This window comes from Mastomys coucha, chromosome X (genome assembly GCF_008632895.1).
Source record: "Mastomys coucha isolate ucsf_1 chromosome X, UCSF_Mcou_1, whole genome shotgun sequence".
Lineage (NCBI taxonomy): Eukaryota > Metazoa > Chordata > Mammalia > Rodentia > Muridae > Mastomys > Mastomys coucha.
Genome location: NC_045030.1, coordinates 47,416,314 through 47,431,729, shown reverse-complemented (window position 1 = coordinate 47,431,729; position 15,416 = coordinate 47,416,314). Strand labels below are relative to the sequence as shown.

Below are 15,416 nucleotides of genomic sequence, written 5' to 3'. Positions count from 1 at the left end.
GAAAATATCTAATAATAAAAAAATAAATAATAAAATAAATTTCAATAATTTTTTTTCAAAAATAGTCTTTCAATTTGTAAGTAATATGCAATTATCAACGTGGTGTTATATATTCCCTCTTTCATATTGCCTTTGACTCTGACTAGGCAAATTTTAAGTGTTCGGTAAAGGCATACATCAAGTGGCTCTCCTATTGGCAAGCACAGACCTCAGTTATCCAGCTTGCATTTCTCACAAGCTAACTGAATGTGTGTTTCTTGAAGGGGAGTAGAATGAGGAAGTATTATTAGTTATGTTACTAGAGAATAACAGGCTCATTTAAGGGAAACAAAGTCCAGCTTCCTAGCAGACATTGCAAAGGAATATATGTAGTAACTTGATAAATTCTATAGAAACACACAAGAAGGATTTCTGCATCTGGAGTCAGCCTCTTTGAGACTCAAAATTGTAGGAATGTTTTCAACTTAGATAAATGATATGTAATCTGCGTAGCTTAGACCTGTGTTTTGCTGTGGACTGTGTTTGGCAACAGGAAATATCATGATATTCCAATTGTAAACTTAACTTTGTAATGAGCTTGTGATTTCAGGGCATAGCTCTTTACAATTGGATAAAAGAGGTCTAATAATTACAAATTGTATAGTGCTGAGCAGCAGGGAACATTTGTTAAAGGACCATTAGGAACTGTCATTCTTAATCTGCTGAGAAGACATTACTCTAGGATGATCTGAATTGGCATACACATTCTGTCTAGTCAGTGGATTTCAGTAAAATACAAAGTAAGTAGTAACCCACAGAGAGCTGGATAGAGTCTGCCTCCGCACTGAGTATGTACATTTGTGCATACAACATTAAGAGCGACAACTTTAAACTTGCTTTGGATCAAGTACTGTATTTATGTCTACTTTAACTCATTTGGGAGCACTAGTGAAAATTGAACTTTATTGGCTTCTGTTCACTTCTTCTTCATTGATAACCAGCTGAGAAGTGGGTTAGACCAGTGAGATAACAGGATTACTGGACTAGTGACTATGAACATGACTTTTTCTCCTACTCATCCTGACTGGCCTCACATTGAGCTATTTAACGCTCCTCACAGATTCCATGTAATCTTTCAGAGACTTTTGTATCTCTACTCTCTCTACCTGAAAGGGTTTGTTATAGACAGTGGTTCTCAAAGCTTTTAGTGCTATGATCCTTTAATACAGTTCCTCATGTTGTGGTGACCCCCCCCAATCATAAAATTATGTTGCTGATTTCTTCAGAACTGTCATTTTGCTACGGTTAGGAATCATAATGTAAGTATCTGATATGCCATCCCAAAGGGGTTATGACACCCAGGTTGAGAAACCCCACCCAAGATATCCATGATGCCCCTGCATCACCCATTCTTTAGTATCAAATGCCACCTCCTCTGAGAGGCCCTGCCTCACTGCCCTGTATTAGTTGCTTTCCCTCTTGCTACGATAAACCCAACTGGCAAAAACAATATATGACAGCAAAGGTTGGCTCTGTTAGATGAGATATTCCATCATAACAGAGAAAGTATAGTAAGAGAAGTGGAAAGTCACCAATCACATTGGATCTGCAGTGAAGAAGCAAAGGTAAATGATTAGGTTCTCAGCTTTCATTCATTTTTCAAATTCAGAGCAGGACTCCAGCACTTACAATGATGTCAGCCACAGTTAACCTAGGTCTTCTTGTCTCAATTAACTTAATCTATATAATCCCTTCAAGTATACCCAGAGGCTGATTGTAGAAGGTAATTCCTCATAGTCATTACCAGAGGCTTGTCTCTTAGATGATCTTGGAATATTAACAATATTAACTATCTGCACCTATACCTATATTTTTCCTCTTACAACTTATAACTTCCTAAAAATATCTTATTTGTGCTTCTTTTTTTCCATAAAAATTCTATTTTATAATTTATATTATACAACATGTTTTCTTGGTCTATCTTAATCCATCACCATTTTCTGGACAACTCTGAACACTAAAATAAAGAAGTTCCTTACACAAAATATTCAATTAACATATAAATATAACTTAAAATTGCTGTCTAGTCATTGTCTTAATTCTATATAGTTAATTCAGATGACAATACTTAGGTTTAAGACAGTCAAAAGGATTTGATTCATCTTTTTTCTAAAAGATGTCAGTCAATACACATTAATTAGGCTGGATAGATTGTTTATGTCTAGTATCCATTTTAGGTGTATGTGCAGGTGTGTGTGTGTGTGTGTGTGTGTGTGTGTGTGTGTGTGTGTGTGTATGCTCACATGCACACATACACTAAGGCCTGGAGTCAATCCTTATATACAAAAAATGTAATCTTTCTATTTCTCAGTGTAGGTTACATAATATAAAAATTTCTAGTTCCTTCTATTTTATGGCTGCATCTCCAATATTTCCCAGTGTGCTTGTCACATATTTTGAAAATATTTCCCAAATCAAAAGATAATCTCTACATGTAAACTACTGCCAAATCATTCTAGTGGTACATTGACATATATCACAACTTAATATGCTTTTATTGATTGCCTTAGTATAGGCAAACTATGATTGTTTCTAATAAAATTCCAGAGTTCTTTAGTGGCCACAGCCTTTCTGCACCTTAATGCACTGTTTGTATTCCTTTCAAAATTCACCATATGGAAATTCAATTTGGAAGAGAAGAAGGTCAGTCACCTTGCCTTGGTACCCTTGATCTGTAGCAAGTAATTAACTTTCATTTTATAGTCACACAAATATATATTCTAAACAGCTTGCTCCCTAGGCAACATATAATACACTTAAAAAATTATAAAGCACCATCGCTGCTCCAGAATGTTCTCCTAATGTGTCCTTACCTCTGTATCAGCCTTGATTGCTTTACAGCAGCCTATTTCTTCTGACAGTGAAAGATAAATCCTCTTCTTACATATTTCAAAATGACAGTCTCTCCACATATACATTTTTTCTCATGCCCTCAGGAAACTGTTTGAACTTAAATAAAGTATACAAAACAGCTTTCTTGGTCTTCAAAATGACACTCATTATGCCTTCTGTTATAAATGGTCAATATAATTTCACAAAAATATTTGAACCAGGGAAATGAAATGCATTTCAATATAATTTGTAATATCAATAATTTAAAAATTATTTGGGGAACCACAATATACCAAGCTTTCTAACATAGTGACAAACATCTAAATATCTTGAATTGAGACAATAATAGTAACGAAGTGTCATGTCCTTTAGCCAAAAACCTCTGCAATGGCGAATAATTTAGCTTTATCAATAGGACATATATTCCTCAAAACCATTATCCTCTAGTGCCAATTGTCTCCATTAATTGAAAGAAAAATTATCAAGCAGCTCTGGCTTTGATCCAAAGAAAAGGGGAAAAAAACAATTAAATGCTTTAAAGTTTTAAAGATAACTTAGAAATACTATGTTAGAAATCTCTTTAGCTCCAACTAAAAGTAGGTAAATGATTTATAAATGGACTCTAAGGCTCATGTCTGTTTTAGTCACCCACTCACTTGACATATATGAGTGATAGAAGTACAAATTAAATCTCCCAGTTTCCCTAATAATAGGAAGAAAAACATGATATGGATTATAGACAGGTGAAGTGGAAACGTAAGGTTTCTTTGAAAAGTCGGTTGGATAGAGTTTTGCTGGAGCAAATACATGAACATAGACACAGGTGTGAAAGGTTCAGGCAGACTCATGAAGAAATGTTTTGTTGAAGAAGACACAGGAGAGAGGATGTTTTGCTAATGCAAGCATGTGAAAGAATGTGAAGAATGATTCCTTGTTAACAACACTCATGTATTAATCCACCTTTCACTGCATATTTGAGCTGCATAGATAGAAACACACCAAAAACCTTCTGGTGGTGTCCTGCAGTTTCTTGCCACTTCTGAGGACTCAATCTGATTGGATGCACATACTGAGGCAAGAACCGTGCTGAAGCAAGGCACATGGAGGACACATGATGTTTGTAGAGTATACATAGGACTCCATGGAATAACAGAGAGAGAGCTTGGCTTGCTGGTGCAGCTAGCTGTGCGATGCTTATGGGTCTCTTGTTTCCCTGATCTTCACTTCCCTGAGAAAGTTACAGCTGAGAATTTCTCCTGGTGTTCTTCCTGGTCCCTCCTGCTGACTCAAGCCAAGGCTGAAGCCTGTCTGTCTCTGCTAGGTAGTCGCACCACTGCTGTTCATGTTTGCTATCCTGACTCTACAGAACTGGACTGCTGGTGTATCCTTAAAGTGTTTGCTAATGGATTGAGCTACCACTGCTAACCTGTGAACTGAACTGCTGATTTCCAGATAACAGATAGTTGTTGCTCCAAAGACTCTTTCTAAACAGGCCCACTTCCCTGGCATCCTTTCTTTTCTACTACCTCTGGTGGGTGGTGGGCTACAAAGGAAGTTATAGTGTTTAAGAACCATCATTAAAAATAATGTTTGAAAATTTTAAAGTTAAATTCAGGTTTACTTTTTTCGTTTTTTGTCTTTTGGTAGAGTTTGAGAAAACAGAAAAGAGGCCATATTCAATTTCTGCCCCAGACACTATTCTAATATTCTCTCCAGTGGCCACATAACTTCAACTGTTGACTCTGTGCATGCATGTTTTTACAATTTGATTTTAGATTGTTTCCTAACTTCAAACCTCTTGTACTAAGCATTATTATCTGGATGCCACATCAGTCCCTGGAACCCCGTTTCTCTAGGGATGAATTATTTCATTCCTCTTACCCACCTCAAACCATCTTTTCAACTAGTCATCAATAAAATACAGATCTAGCTACAATCACTTGTAAGCTAAGTGAAGATTCCCCTAAAGATTTTAGTGGATTCACCATTCTTTCAGTTATTGTGGCTGTAAATCATAACCATTTAAAAATAATTTCCATTAATTCAATGGACAAATAGATCTCACCTATAAACATGCATGATATTTCTAGGAGAAACATCACAACAAACTCCCAGATCCTCTGGCCCTTATAATCTTTTTGTTTACTCTTTCACAATGTTCCCTGAGCCTTAAGTACAACTGTTGTTACTAAATTTACAATTTCTTGTTAAGGAACCTCTATTGACTTCTTCCTGTAAATAATTAGACTCTTACGATACCACCTTTATTGAGAAACTATTTCTCATCTACATTATGAAAATCCACTCCAATTTGTGTCCTTAACACATATTTTGCATTTCCCATTCATTTGTTTTGTACTGTTATTAGATTTGTCTTTAATAATATATTAAATAATAACATATTTTGTTATTATTCACTTGCCTTAAAACACCCAAAAATGCCATTTGCTATCAATTTAATTCCCAGTAAAGAAAACTGACCATATAATCTTCTTAGAAAAATAATTATTTTTTCTCTTTCTTAATAAATTAAATGCAAGTATCTAAGTATGGCACCCATAGTTTTCTAAAATATAGCCTCAAAACTACCATTCTGGATTCACCACCATTATCTACCATAGCTAGGCTCCAATGAGCCCAAACAATTTTATTTGCTTCAAACCCATTCTGTATATTACAAAACAATACTTTGTTCACCTTTCCCTCATCCTTGCCTATCTTTGTCATGCTTCAAAGCATAACATAAAGACAAATGTCTTTCTCTAATAATAATTCCCCTGTAAAGTCATTCTTCATCAATCTAGCCAAATTTAACTTATTTTTAATTCATTTATTTTAAATGGAAAATGTAGAAATAATTAAGAGGAAAATTAAAATAATCCTTAAGCTTCCAAACCATTAACATGTTGCTTCCAACACATTCTTTTCCTAGGTATGAATATATGAATATACAGTCACACACATTCACACAATTCAGATTACATAATTTATACTTTTGGGAAGCCTGGTAAACTCATTTGATGCTTCATGAATATTTCCCAGGTGGTTGTTTGACATCTTCAATATGATTTTAATAACTATAAAATTTTGCTTTATTAATATGTCACCAGGTAATCACACACCAATTATGTAGATTATAAATTTGAAATATTATTACTAGATACCATTATGGATAATAGAAACTAAATTTTTGAGACAAATAAGTCAAAAATTTAAAGTTTTGTTATATTCATGTTTGGTTTTGCTTTTATTAATGATGCCACATTACTTTGTGTGATATATGATCATATTCCTGCCTAATGATAATACAAAATATTTCTTAGTCTTCTGATAGAAAATTAAAGCTATATTATTGTCAATTCTTCTACATAATTTTATGACTATCTTATATTTGTAATACTACCAAATCCTATCCTAACAGACATCTAGATTTTAATACCTGTAGCAGTTATAAAGCTCCTATGTTTACTAAGGAGACAGTAAATATTTGTCAAATTGGATTAGCAGAGTCATAAGGAGTTCTCTCCTGTTGATACTTTTCTATCCATGTGGAGAGCTCTTGGTGCCACTTCAAGGATATTGGCAAGAATATTTACATTGGGACAGGACAAGAAAGTAGGCTCAGGCAAGAATTTGACATTGGGCTAGGACAAGCACAAGGCTCAAGGTGAATACGGCTGAGGAATGTGTTCCTTGTTTCTTTATCATGTTGATAAATCCCTAGGTACAATGACCATGGGATTTTGTTTATTGCCTTGCTTGTTCCTTGACTATTTTGTGTATGCTTTATTTTTTCCTTGACCTAGAACTGACCCTATTCTTTGTATGTACCTAGAATGATATAAAAGCAGACTTGGAAAAAAATAAACTTTCTTCAGCACTTGCTGGAGTCATACTATAGTATCATCTAATTGTCTTTTCTTTCTTTAATCACCCCTCCCTCCCTGTTGACTAACTGAGTATGCTTGGTCATATCCACATTATTCTGTAGTGACTTCTGTATATAAACTAGAGTTACATGAGTAGGGAAATTGGAAACAGACATGAGCACAGCCCTAAGGAGCTGAAAGCAATCCCACTGTAACTGGCTAATTAATCCTCCAATTTCTAAAACTTTGCAAATATAGACACAAAACTTGTAGTCCATTGCCTTAATTAAAAACCTCTAACTATGACATTTTCAGGTGCAAGAGGAGAGCTGGCTTAGCAGCCTTCGAACTGAGTCAGAATGAGTTAATATACGCTTGTTTTCTTGCAGCAGTACACTTGTTTGGCCTGACGTGGCAGTTGCAACCAGTTGGACAGATCTATGCGAATGGAATTAGCAATGGGAACCCAGGGACCGAGTCCATGGATACTACTTACTCTCCCATTGGAGGAAAAGTTTCTGACAAATCAGAGAAAAAAGGTACAGTGACCAAAATGATTGATGAATACTTGGTTAATTTTTTTCCTAATTAAGTTTTTAGGAGTATAAGTGGGATGGCTCCACTTCACATTAAATTTCATTATCACTTGAAAGAACTACCCTATGTGAAGAGAATAAGTCCATGTCTTGTGAAAGCAAATTTTCTTTGTCTCCAGTATAAACCAATTAAAGTTTTCAAATACGTTGCCAATTTTGAAAATAAATAAATATTTATAGAGTGAAACTTTCGATACAATAAAAATTAAATTTCACATATAACTACCCTGAAGCAATGTAGGATTTTGATTAAATTCCCTTATGTCCTAACCCAGCATTTATTTATAGATAACATTTTTAAAAGGGTATATAGGAATTCCTTCTGTTTATAATAAGTAAAGGCAGTTTCTGGCTCATGTAAAGGTGAATGTTTATAACAAAATGGAAAAACATGAGTTATTTTCTAGTTGGGAAACATGAATTTTTCCTTGTTGAGAGAAAATTACTTGAAGTCTTTAATTGTTTAAATTAACCAAAGTGAGCATGAACTACAAGACTTATTGATAAAAAGTGCCACAATGCTAGCACTCTTAAATTCTAATTTACGATAAATGATTTTAGTCTTAATAACCAAATAAAATAACTAGAATCTTGTGTTATGATTTTTCTTGAAATAGGTTTAAGTACAAAGCTATGCATATCATGTAAAACCTTAGTATGTCTGTTTTTAAAGTAGAAACTGAGAATAAACCTATCTTGTTTTGGTTTTGGTCTTTGGTTTGTTTTGTTTTGTTTTTTTTTTCAAACAGGGTTTCCTTGAACTACCCCTGTAGACCAAGCTAGCCTTGAACTTATAAATCCACCTTTCTCTGCCTTCTTAGTGCTTGGATTAAAGGTCTGAGCCACCTTTCCTAGGTCTACCCTCTATTTCTGTAAGATATAATTAAACAAATAAATAAATGAATGAACTAAATGTTATCCTTAAGAAACTTACACTTTTATACAGGTGATAAGTTTTGTTTTGCTTTATTAGTTCTAAATACAGAATCAGTTTATTTCCTTCTTATTTGAATTAGTAGTCTGTTTCATTGCTTAGGCTGGGTGTTTGCAGGTTATTTTATTTTATTTTATTCTTTGCCTGTTTTTGGAAAGATAACTTTGGTTTGCCCTATGATTTAGTAAAAGTGAATATTTAAGGTTCAAAAAAGATGAGACTTTTGTTCAAATTTTCAATTCACGGTACACTTTGATTTGCATCTCATTTCAGAATACTTAATTCCAGCCAGGACTGACCTTTTCCAAAAGTTTCACTGTTCCTGCTATAAGGAGGTGGGGCTGAAGGAAAGGGTCAGAAGTGAACAAGGAAAGGACCAGACTAAGCTCAGACTTTTCTTCTTTATCTCTTTTATCTACTTTTCCTTTCTTCTTTCTTCTTTTTTCTTTCTTATTTGATTCTTTCACATCTGAAGACATAAAAGCAACCATCTGGTATTATCTTTCTAGGGACTTTCTTGTCATTCATGGTGAAAATCAAAAATACCTGTTTTAAAGAAAATGGAAAATGCAGGACAGCAAAAGATGCTCACATAGTTGTCATAAGACTATATTCAATTTTGCATTTAAATTTAAATGTCTCATAAATTTTTCCCAGAAACTAGTTTCAAAATACAGTCTAAAACATTAAATAGTTCTATGTTCCAGACACTTTACCTGGATTACATCATGGATATGACTTTATGCTTCCCATATTCAAAGAGAAAACAGAGGCAGAGAGAGGATAAGTGATTTACTCATGCTCAAAAAGCCAGAAACTACTTGACTGATCCCAGACCCTATTCTCTTAACTATTTTTTACAGTATCTAACTATATAGCTTTGACACAGTAAGATGCTGCAAAAAAAATTACCCTTAAAATGAACCCAATTAAAATTGTTTTATATTTCTGCTGAGTTATAAAACAAACACGGAAAACTATTTCAATTTAATAATTGATATTTTAAAAACCAAATCCCAAAACAACACACATGGTATGCACTCACTGATAAGTGAATATTAGCCCAGAAGCTTGAAATACCCAAGATGTATATTCACAGAGCACATGAAACTCAATAAGAAGGAAGATCAAAGTATGGACACTTCATTCCTTCTTAGAAGGGGGAACAAAATATCCATGGGAGGAGTTACAGAGACAAAGTGTGGAGCAGAGACTGAAGGAAGGACAATCCAGAGACTGCTCCACCTGGGGATCCATCTCATATATTGTGGATGCCAGCAAGTGCTTGCTGACAGGATCCTGATATAGCTGTCTCCTGAGAGTCTCTGGCAGTACCCGACTAATACAGAACTACTTCTGATGGCTCACAGCCATCTATTGGACTGAGTACAGGGTCCCCAATGAAGGAGCTAGAGAAAGAACCAAAGGAGCTGAAGGATTTGCAGCACTTAGGACGAACAACAATATGAACTAACCAGTACCCTCAAAGCTCCCAAGGACTAAACCACCAACCAAAGAGTATACATGGAGGAGCTCATGGCTCCAGCTGCATATGTAGCAGAGGATAGCCTTATTGGTCATCAGTGGGAGGAGAGGCCTTTGGTTCTGTGAAGGCTTGATGCCTCATTGTAAGGGAATAGCAGGACAGGGAAGCAGGAGTGGGTAGGTTGGTAGGCAGGAGAAAGGGGGATGGGATAGGGAGTTTTTGGAGGGGAAACGAGGAAAAGGGATAACATTTGAAGTGTAAGTAAAGAAAATATCTAATAAAAATAAATTTGGGACAATTATAAAAAAAAAACCCTCATTGTATGTCATGCCTTGTAGGTCAACCATACATTTCAGGGCTTGCCCCACCCCTAAAGGTAATAAGGCAACATCCATTAGACTAGATAAAAGAGAAAATTCAAAGTTGTATTTGTAGGAAGATAAGGGTGTATAGGATGCATAGAAGGAGGAGGCAGAAGGCAAGCAAGTATTGTCCACATATATTAAATTGTTAATTACAAAATATTATTTTAAGAGAAGCATAATTATGTATTCACATACTATAAAAGCATAAGTGAAGCTATTTAAGGAGAAGAAACAGAGCAGCAAAAGCAAGGAGTAGAAGATGAAGTGAAGAAAGATGGACTAAAGATCTATGATACACACAAACATGCAAACATGCAAAAATAACAAAATCAATTACTTTGTATGTAAACTTCAAATTTATTTAAATATAAGGAAAAACTCACTATGGATATTTTTTACTAGTTGAGAATTTTGTAAATGCATTTTGATTATATTCACCCACCAACTCCCCCCAGATCCACCCCATTCCCTATTCATCCAAGTTTCTGTCCTTTTTATTGTTAATGGCCGTAACATACAATTAGTACTGCCAAGTATTCCTGGATATGTGGCCTTCTACTAAAGCATGGTCAACTTAGCCAGGGCTATGCTCTTAAAGAAATTTAACTCTCAGCTGGTATCATTTGCTGGAGATTTTTCTGGTCTTGTGTGCTATCATGACTGCTGATGAGTTCATATGTACAGCTGCCCTGTTTGGTCCAAAAGGTATAGTTTCCATGTAATCATCTACTGCTTCTGGTTCTTATATTCTTTCTGTCCCTACTTCTGCATCCATCCCTGAGTCTTGGAGGATGAAATGTAATAAAGATGTTTCATTTAGTGTGGAACATGCTGTAATTTCTTATTCTCTGTACCTTGGCCAATTGTGGGTCTCAGTGTTAATCATTATCTACTGATAAGGGTTAAGAGGTACCTTAATCTATTCAAAAAACAATAAATCTCAGGAGTCAGGTCATCTGATGTCATATATAGCAAGTTATGCCTTTCAATTAACTTTATAGAAACCTTAACTATAACTGCATATGATTGTTCTGTTATACGGAGTTTTTACTGTATATTGTTATACTCACTAAGTAAATACAGCTCTTTTTTTTAATGCTATGTCTATATGAAAGAGAACCACACAGAAGAAATAATACATTATAAGGATTTTTTAAAATGATCAAATGATTCCTTTAAGAATTCAATTCTGGAAGCTTGTATTAATTTTGTATGCTTTAACTTATGAAACTGACAACTAGGTCATTGTCTTTACATTGGTATCCTTAATCTCTAAGAAGATCAATTATAACACTGAATTTAAGAACCCAGGACTTAAAGTCAGACAGACACAGCTCTGTATCATGCATAGGTTCTCCGAACTCCAGCAACTGAATCCTAAATTAAGCATAAGAAAGACATTGGATAAAACCTCATATGTCTTTGTAAAGACTAAATGGATTGATGACTAGAACATGTGTATATCACTGTCCCTAGCACTTTGTTGAAACTAGCTATAATATTTATTGTTTCCAAAACTGGAAAAATACCTTGAGTATCAACTTTTCTTCTTGGGAAATAAATAATGGTTTATTTCCTGAACATTTAGGATCCATGTATTTCCAGTTGTTCACCTATTATTTTTAAATTAACACCATGGTAAAAGGTCATACATAGATAAAGTCGTTTTTAAATCACTTTCCAGTAGAATGCATTCCCCAGTTATGATATTTGTCTGCTTCTATTTAAGAGATGAGAGTTCTTACCACTTGGTAAATTAAGTGTAAGAAAGCAGATAACTCATTATCAATATTTAGTGTGATAAGATTTCTAAAAATATGCTAGAACTTGTAGCATGTCTCAACAACATACTAGAGTTAACCAGATTATCTGCCAAATATCTAAGTTGCAATTGTTCAGTATTGTATTAGTCAGGGTTCTCTAGAGTCACAGAACTTATGGTAGTCTCTATGTAGTAAAGGAATTTATTGATGACTTACAGTCTGTAGTCCAACTCCCAACAATGGTCGGCAGCAGCTGTAAATGGAAGTCCAAGGATCCAGCAGTTGCTCGGTCCCACAAGGCAAGCAGGTGAAGCAGAGCCAGCCTTCCTTCTTCCAATGTCCTTATATAGGTCTCCAGAAAAAGGTGTGGCTCAGATTAAAGGTGTGTGTCACCACACCTTTAATCCCAGATGACCTTGAACTCATAGATCTTCCTATCTTAATCTTCTGGGATTCATAGCCACTATGCCTCAAGATCTCCATGCCAAGATTCAGGTTGGAAACTTGTATCTCTCAGCCTCTAGATTAGGTCCACAGGTGAGCCTTCCAATTCTGGATTGTAGTTCATTTCAGATATAGTCAAGTTGACAACCAGGAATAGCCACTACAAATATGCACACTCATAATTAGAAGAATTGTATTTGGACAGATACTAACTACAGTAATATCTTACCATTTGTAATGGTTTATATATTCTTGTCCCAGGGAGTGGCACTATTAGGAAGTAGAGCCTTGTTTGAATAGGTGTGTCACTGTGGATGTGGGCTTTAATACCCACATCCTAGATGCCTGGAAGGGAGGAGTCTCCTCATAGCAGCCATCAGAGGAAGATATAGATTTCTCAGCTCTGCCTGCGCCATGCCTACCTGGATGTTCCCACCTTGATGATACTGGACTGAATCTCTGAACTTGTAAGCCAGTTCCAACTAAATGTTGTTTTTATAAGAGTTGCCTTGGTCATGGTGTCTGTTCATAGCAGTAAAACCCTAAGATAGAAGTTGGTACCAGAGACTAGGGTATTGCTGTGATAAACCTGACCATGTTTTTGTTTGGTAGAATTTGGATTTGGGAAGCTTGGTTTTGGAAAACCGTAGGATGGTTTAAGTGGAGCTTAATGAACCATCTTAGTAGGAATATGGAAGACTTTGTTGGTGTGAATGATTTGAACTGTGCAGACCTGGCCCAAAAGGTTTCAGTGGAGAACTTCAGTGTGTGGCCCAGAGACTGCTTTTGTAGTATTTTGGTGAAGAACTTAGCTGATTTTTGCCATTGCCTGTAGAGTCTGCCTGAAGCTAAAGTGAAGAGACTCAGATTAATTGCATTAACAAAAGAAGTCTCCAAATGCCCATCATAGGCTTTGTTCTCTGGTTAAGTCTCATGATGAACATTTTAAACAAGCATAGCAAGCTGAGAAAGGAAAAAAATATAAAATATATAGTTTGAGTATTAAAGGAGCTCCAGGAAGTGAAATGGAGATGAATCATGTGTTCAAGAACATGAAATTGAGTTAATAGAGTGGTGACCTTGAGGCAAGATCCTACCCAGAAAAGTTTAGGTTCTGGCTTGGCAGAACAAGCCTTTAATTCCAGGAGGCAAAGGCAAACAGATCTTTGAGTTTAAGGACAGTCTTATACAGAGCAGGTTGTAGGTGAAGAAAAGCTTAAGTCCAGGCATGGTGGTACACCCCTTTAAGTTCCAGCATTCACAGAAGACAGAGCCATGGAGATCTCTGAGTTCAAGGTCAATCAACAGAACAAGTTCCAGGACAACCAAGCTTAGGCAATGAGGGAGTTGGAAAACAGATAGCTGATGATGATATAATAGAACAAGGGGGGGCATGTTCCAGTCCCAACAAGCAGCAGAACTTGACAGCTTTGGCCACGTGGCACTGACTTTTGTGTCAAAAATACAAGGGACTACTGGATCAGTTGATACTAATTAGGTGAAGCTAAGAAATTAGTGGTGATTAAGAAGAGACCAGCATCATTGAGGTGAAATCTTCTTGGAAGTGTTTTAAGAGAACAAAGAAATTGTGTTCCAGAGGTAGCCAAGGTTGTACCTTGTGCTGCAGCTGAACTTAGTAATATTTAAGAATCACCCAGGAGGTACTGGCTTTGAAGGTATAAAGGGGACATGGAGAGCAGCTGAGGCGTGGCACTGTGAAAGTCCAAGGAAGGCCATTGGTGAAGGTTAAGACTCAGTTGCAGCTGATGGCCCAGGACTGAAGGGGTCATGCAAAGAAGATGAGGTTTGGAACTATGAAGAGAGCCTATGAGAGGCTATTGGTTGCAGCAGAAGATCCCAGTGTATTGGAGATGCCAGTGCCACAGGATGATCACCAAGAACAGCAGCAACAGTGAAGTGGAGTCAGCCAGAGTATAGAGTGCTACAGAGGTCAGAGCTGAAGAAGTGACAAAGCCCTTGGGAAGAGACCAGAAAATAATGTGTGGATCCCAGGCATTGAAACAAGATGCTGTAGTGTTGAGGTTGCCTTAGAGACCCCAAGATGTTCAAGATGCCAGAGCTGTGGGTTATCTGCTGAAAAAAGATGCTAACAGCCCAAGAGGAAGAAGTTTGTTGTAGTCAACAAAGATGAAAAAGGAGTTGGAGATCTGAAGATCACTTTGACATCAGACATGGAGATGCAGAGTTTATAGTTTCCTCAGCTGTTTTCCTGTTTTGCTTTGAAGATTACAGTTAAGTGATTGGATGAATCTAAGAAGAGATCTTGAACTTTGGACTTTTAATATTGTTGAGACTGCTATAGACTATGGGGACTTTGGAAGTTGGACTAAATGTATTTTGCATTATGCTATGTTTAGGTACAGGTCCCATAGACTCAAGTGTTTGAACAGGCCTATAGGGGCCAGGGAGTAGAATGTGATGGTTTGTGTATGCTTGGCCCAGGGAGTGGCACTATTAGGAGATGTAGCTTTTTTGGAATAGGTGTGTCACTGTGAGTATAGACCTTAATACCCTCATCCTAATTGCCTGGAGGTGTCCTCATAGCAGCTTTCAGATGAAGATATAGAACTTTCAGCTTCTCCTGTACCATGTGTGCCTGGACGCTGTCATGCTCCCACCTTGATGATACTGGACTGAATTTTGGAACCTGTAAGCCAGTCCCAACTAAATGTTGGTTTTATAGAAGTTGCCTTCGTCATGGTTTCTGTTCACAGCAGTAAAACCCTAAGACACCATTTAACTAAAAACATTATGAAACAACTAGTATAATTGGAGCAGAGGAGATAAGAAGGAATAAAATGCTTACAGTTAGACCTCAGCAATGTAGTATACATAAGTAAATCTATAATATACAGTTTATACACTATATAATAATGACTATAATATATAAGTTTTAAATTTTAAAGAGGATAAAAATCCTTATTTAAATGTGGGGAAAATTAGGATGTGAAAAGTCAAGATCACAAAAGAAAGCTGGGCACTGGAACTTGGTTCCATTTTATGTCTGTCTAGTCTATCATTGTAACAACATAATGCAAAATAAACATCTGAATTGCTAGAGACCTTC

The 15,416-nt window shown here is 36.1% G+C and overlaps 1 protein-coding gene across 7 annotated transcripts in view; it reads left to right on the top strand.

Moving 5' to 3' along the window:
* The window catches only part of Tenm1 (teneurin transmembrane protein 1), an 803,700-nt gene that overhangs the window by 511,638 nt on the left and 276,646 nt on the right, over positions 1-15,416 (top strand). For 6 of the 7 annotated variants that reach the window (XM_031355201.1, XM_031355294.1, XM_031355449.1 and 3 more), the window contains one exon: positions 7,130-7,279. In XM_031355201.1, coding sequence (XP_031211061.1) covers positions 7,130-7,279 — 150 coding nt within the window. The remainder of the gene's footprint in view (positions 1-7,129; positions 7,280-15,416) is intronic. The other variant, XM_031355365.1, reaches the window with a different exon arrangement.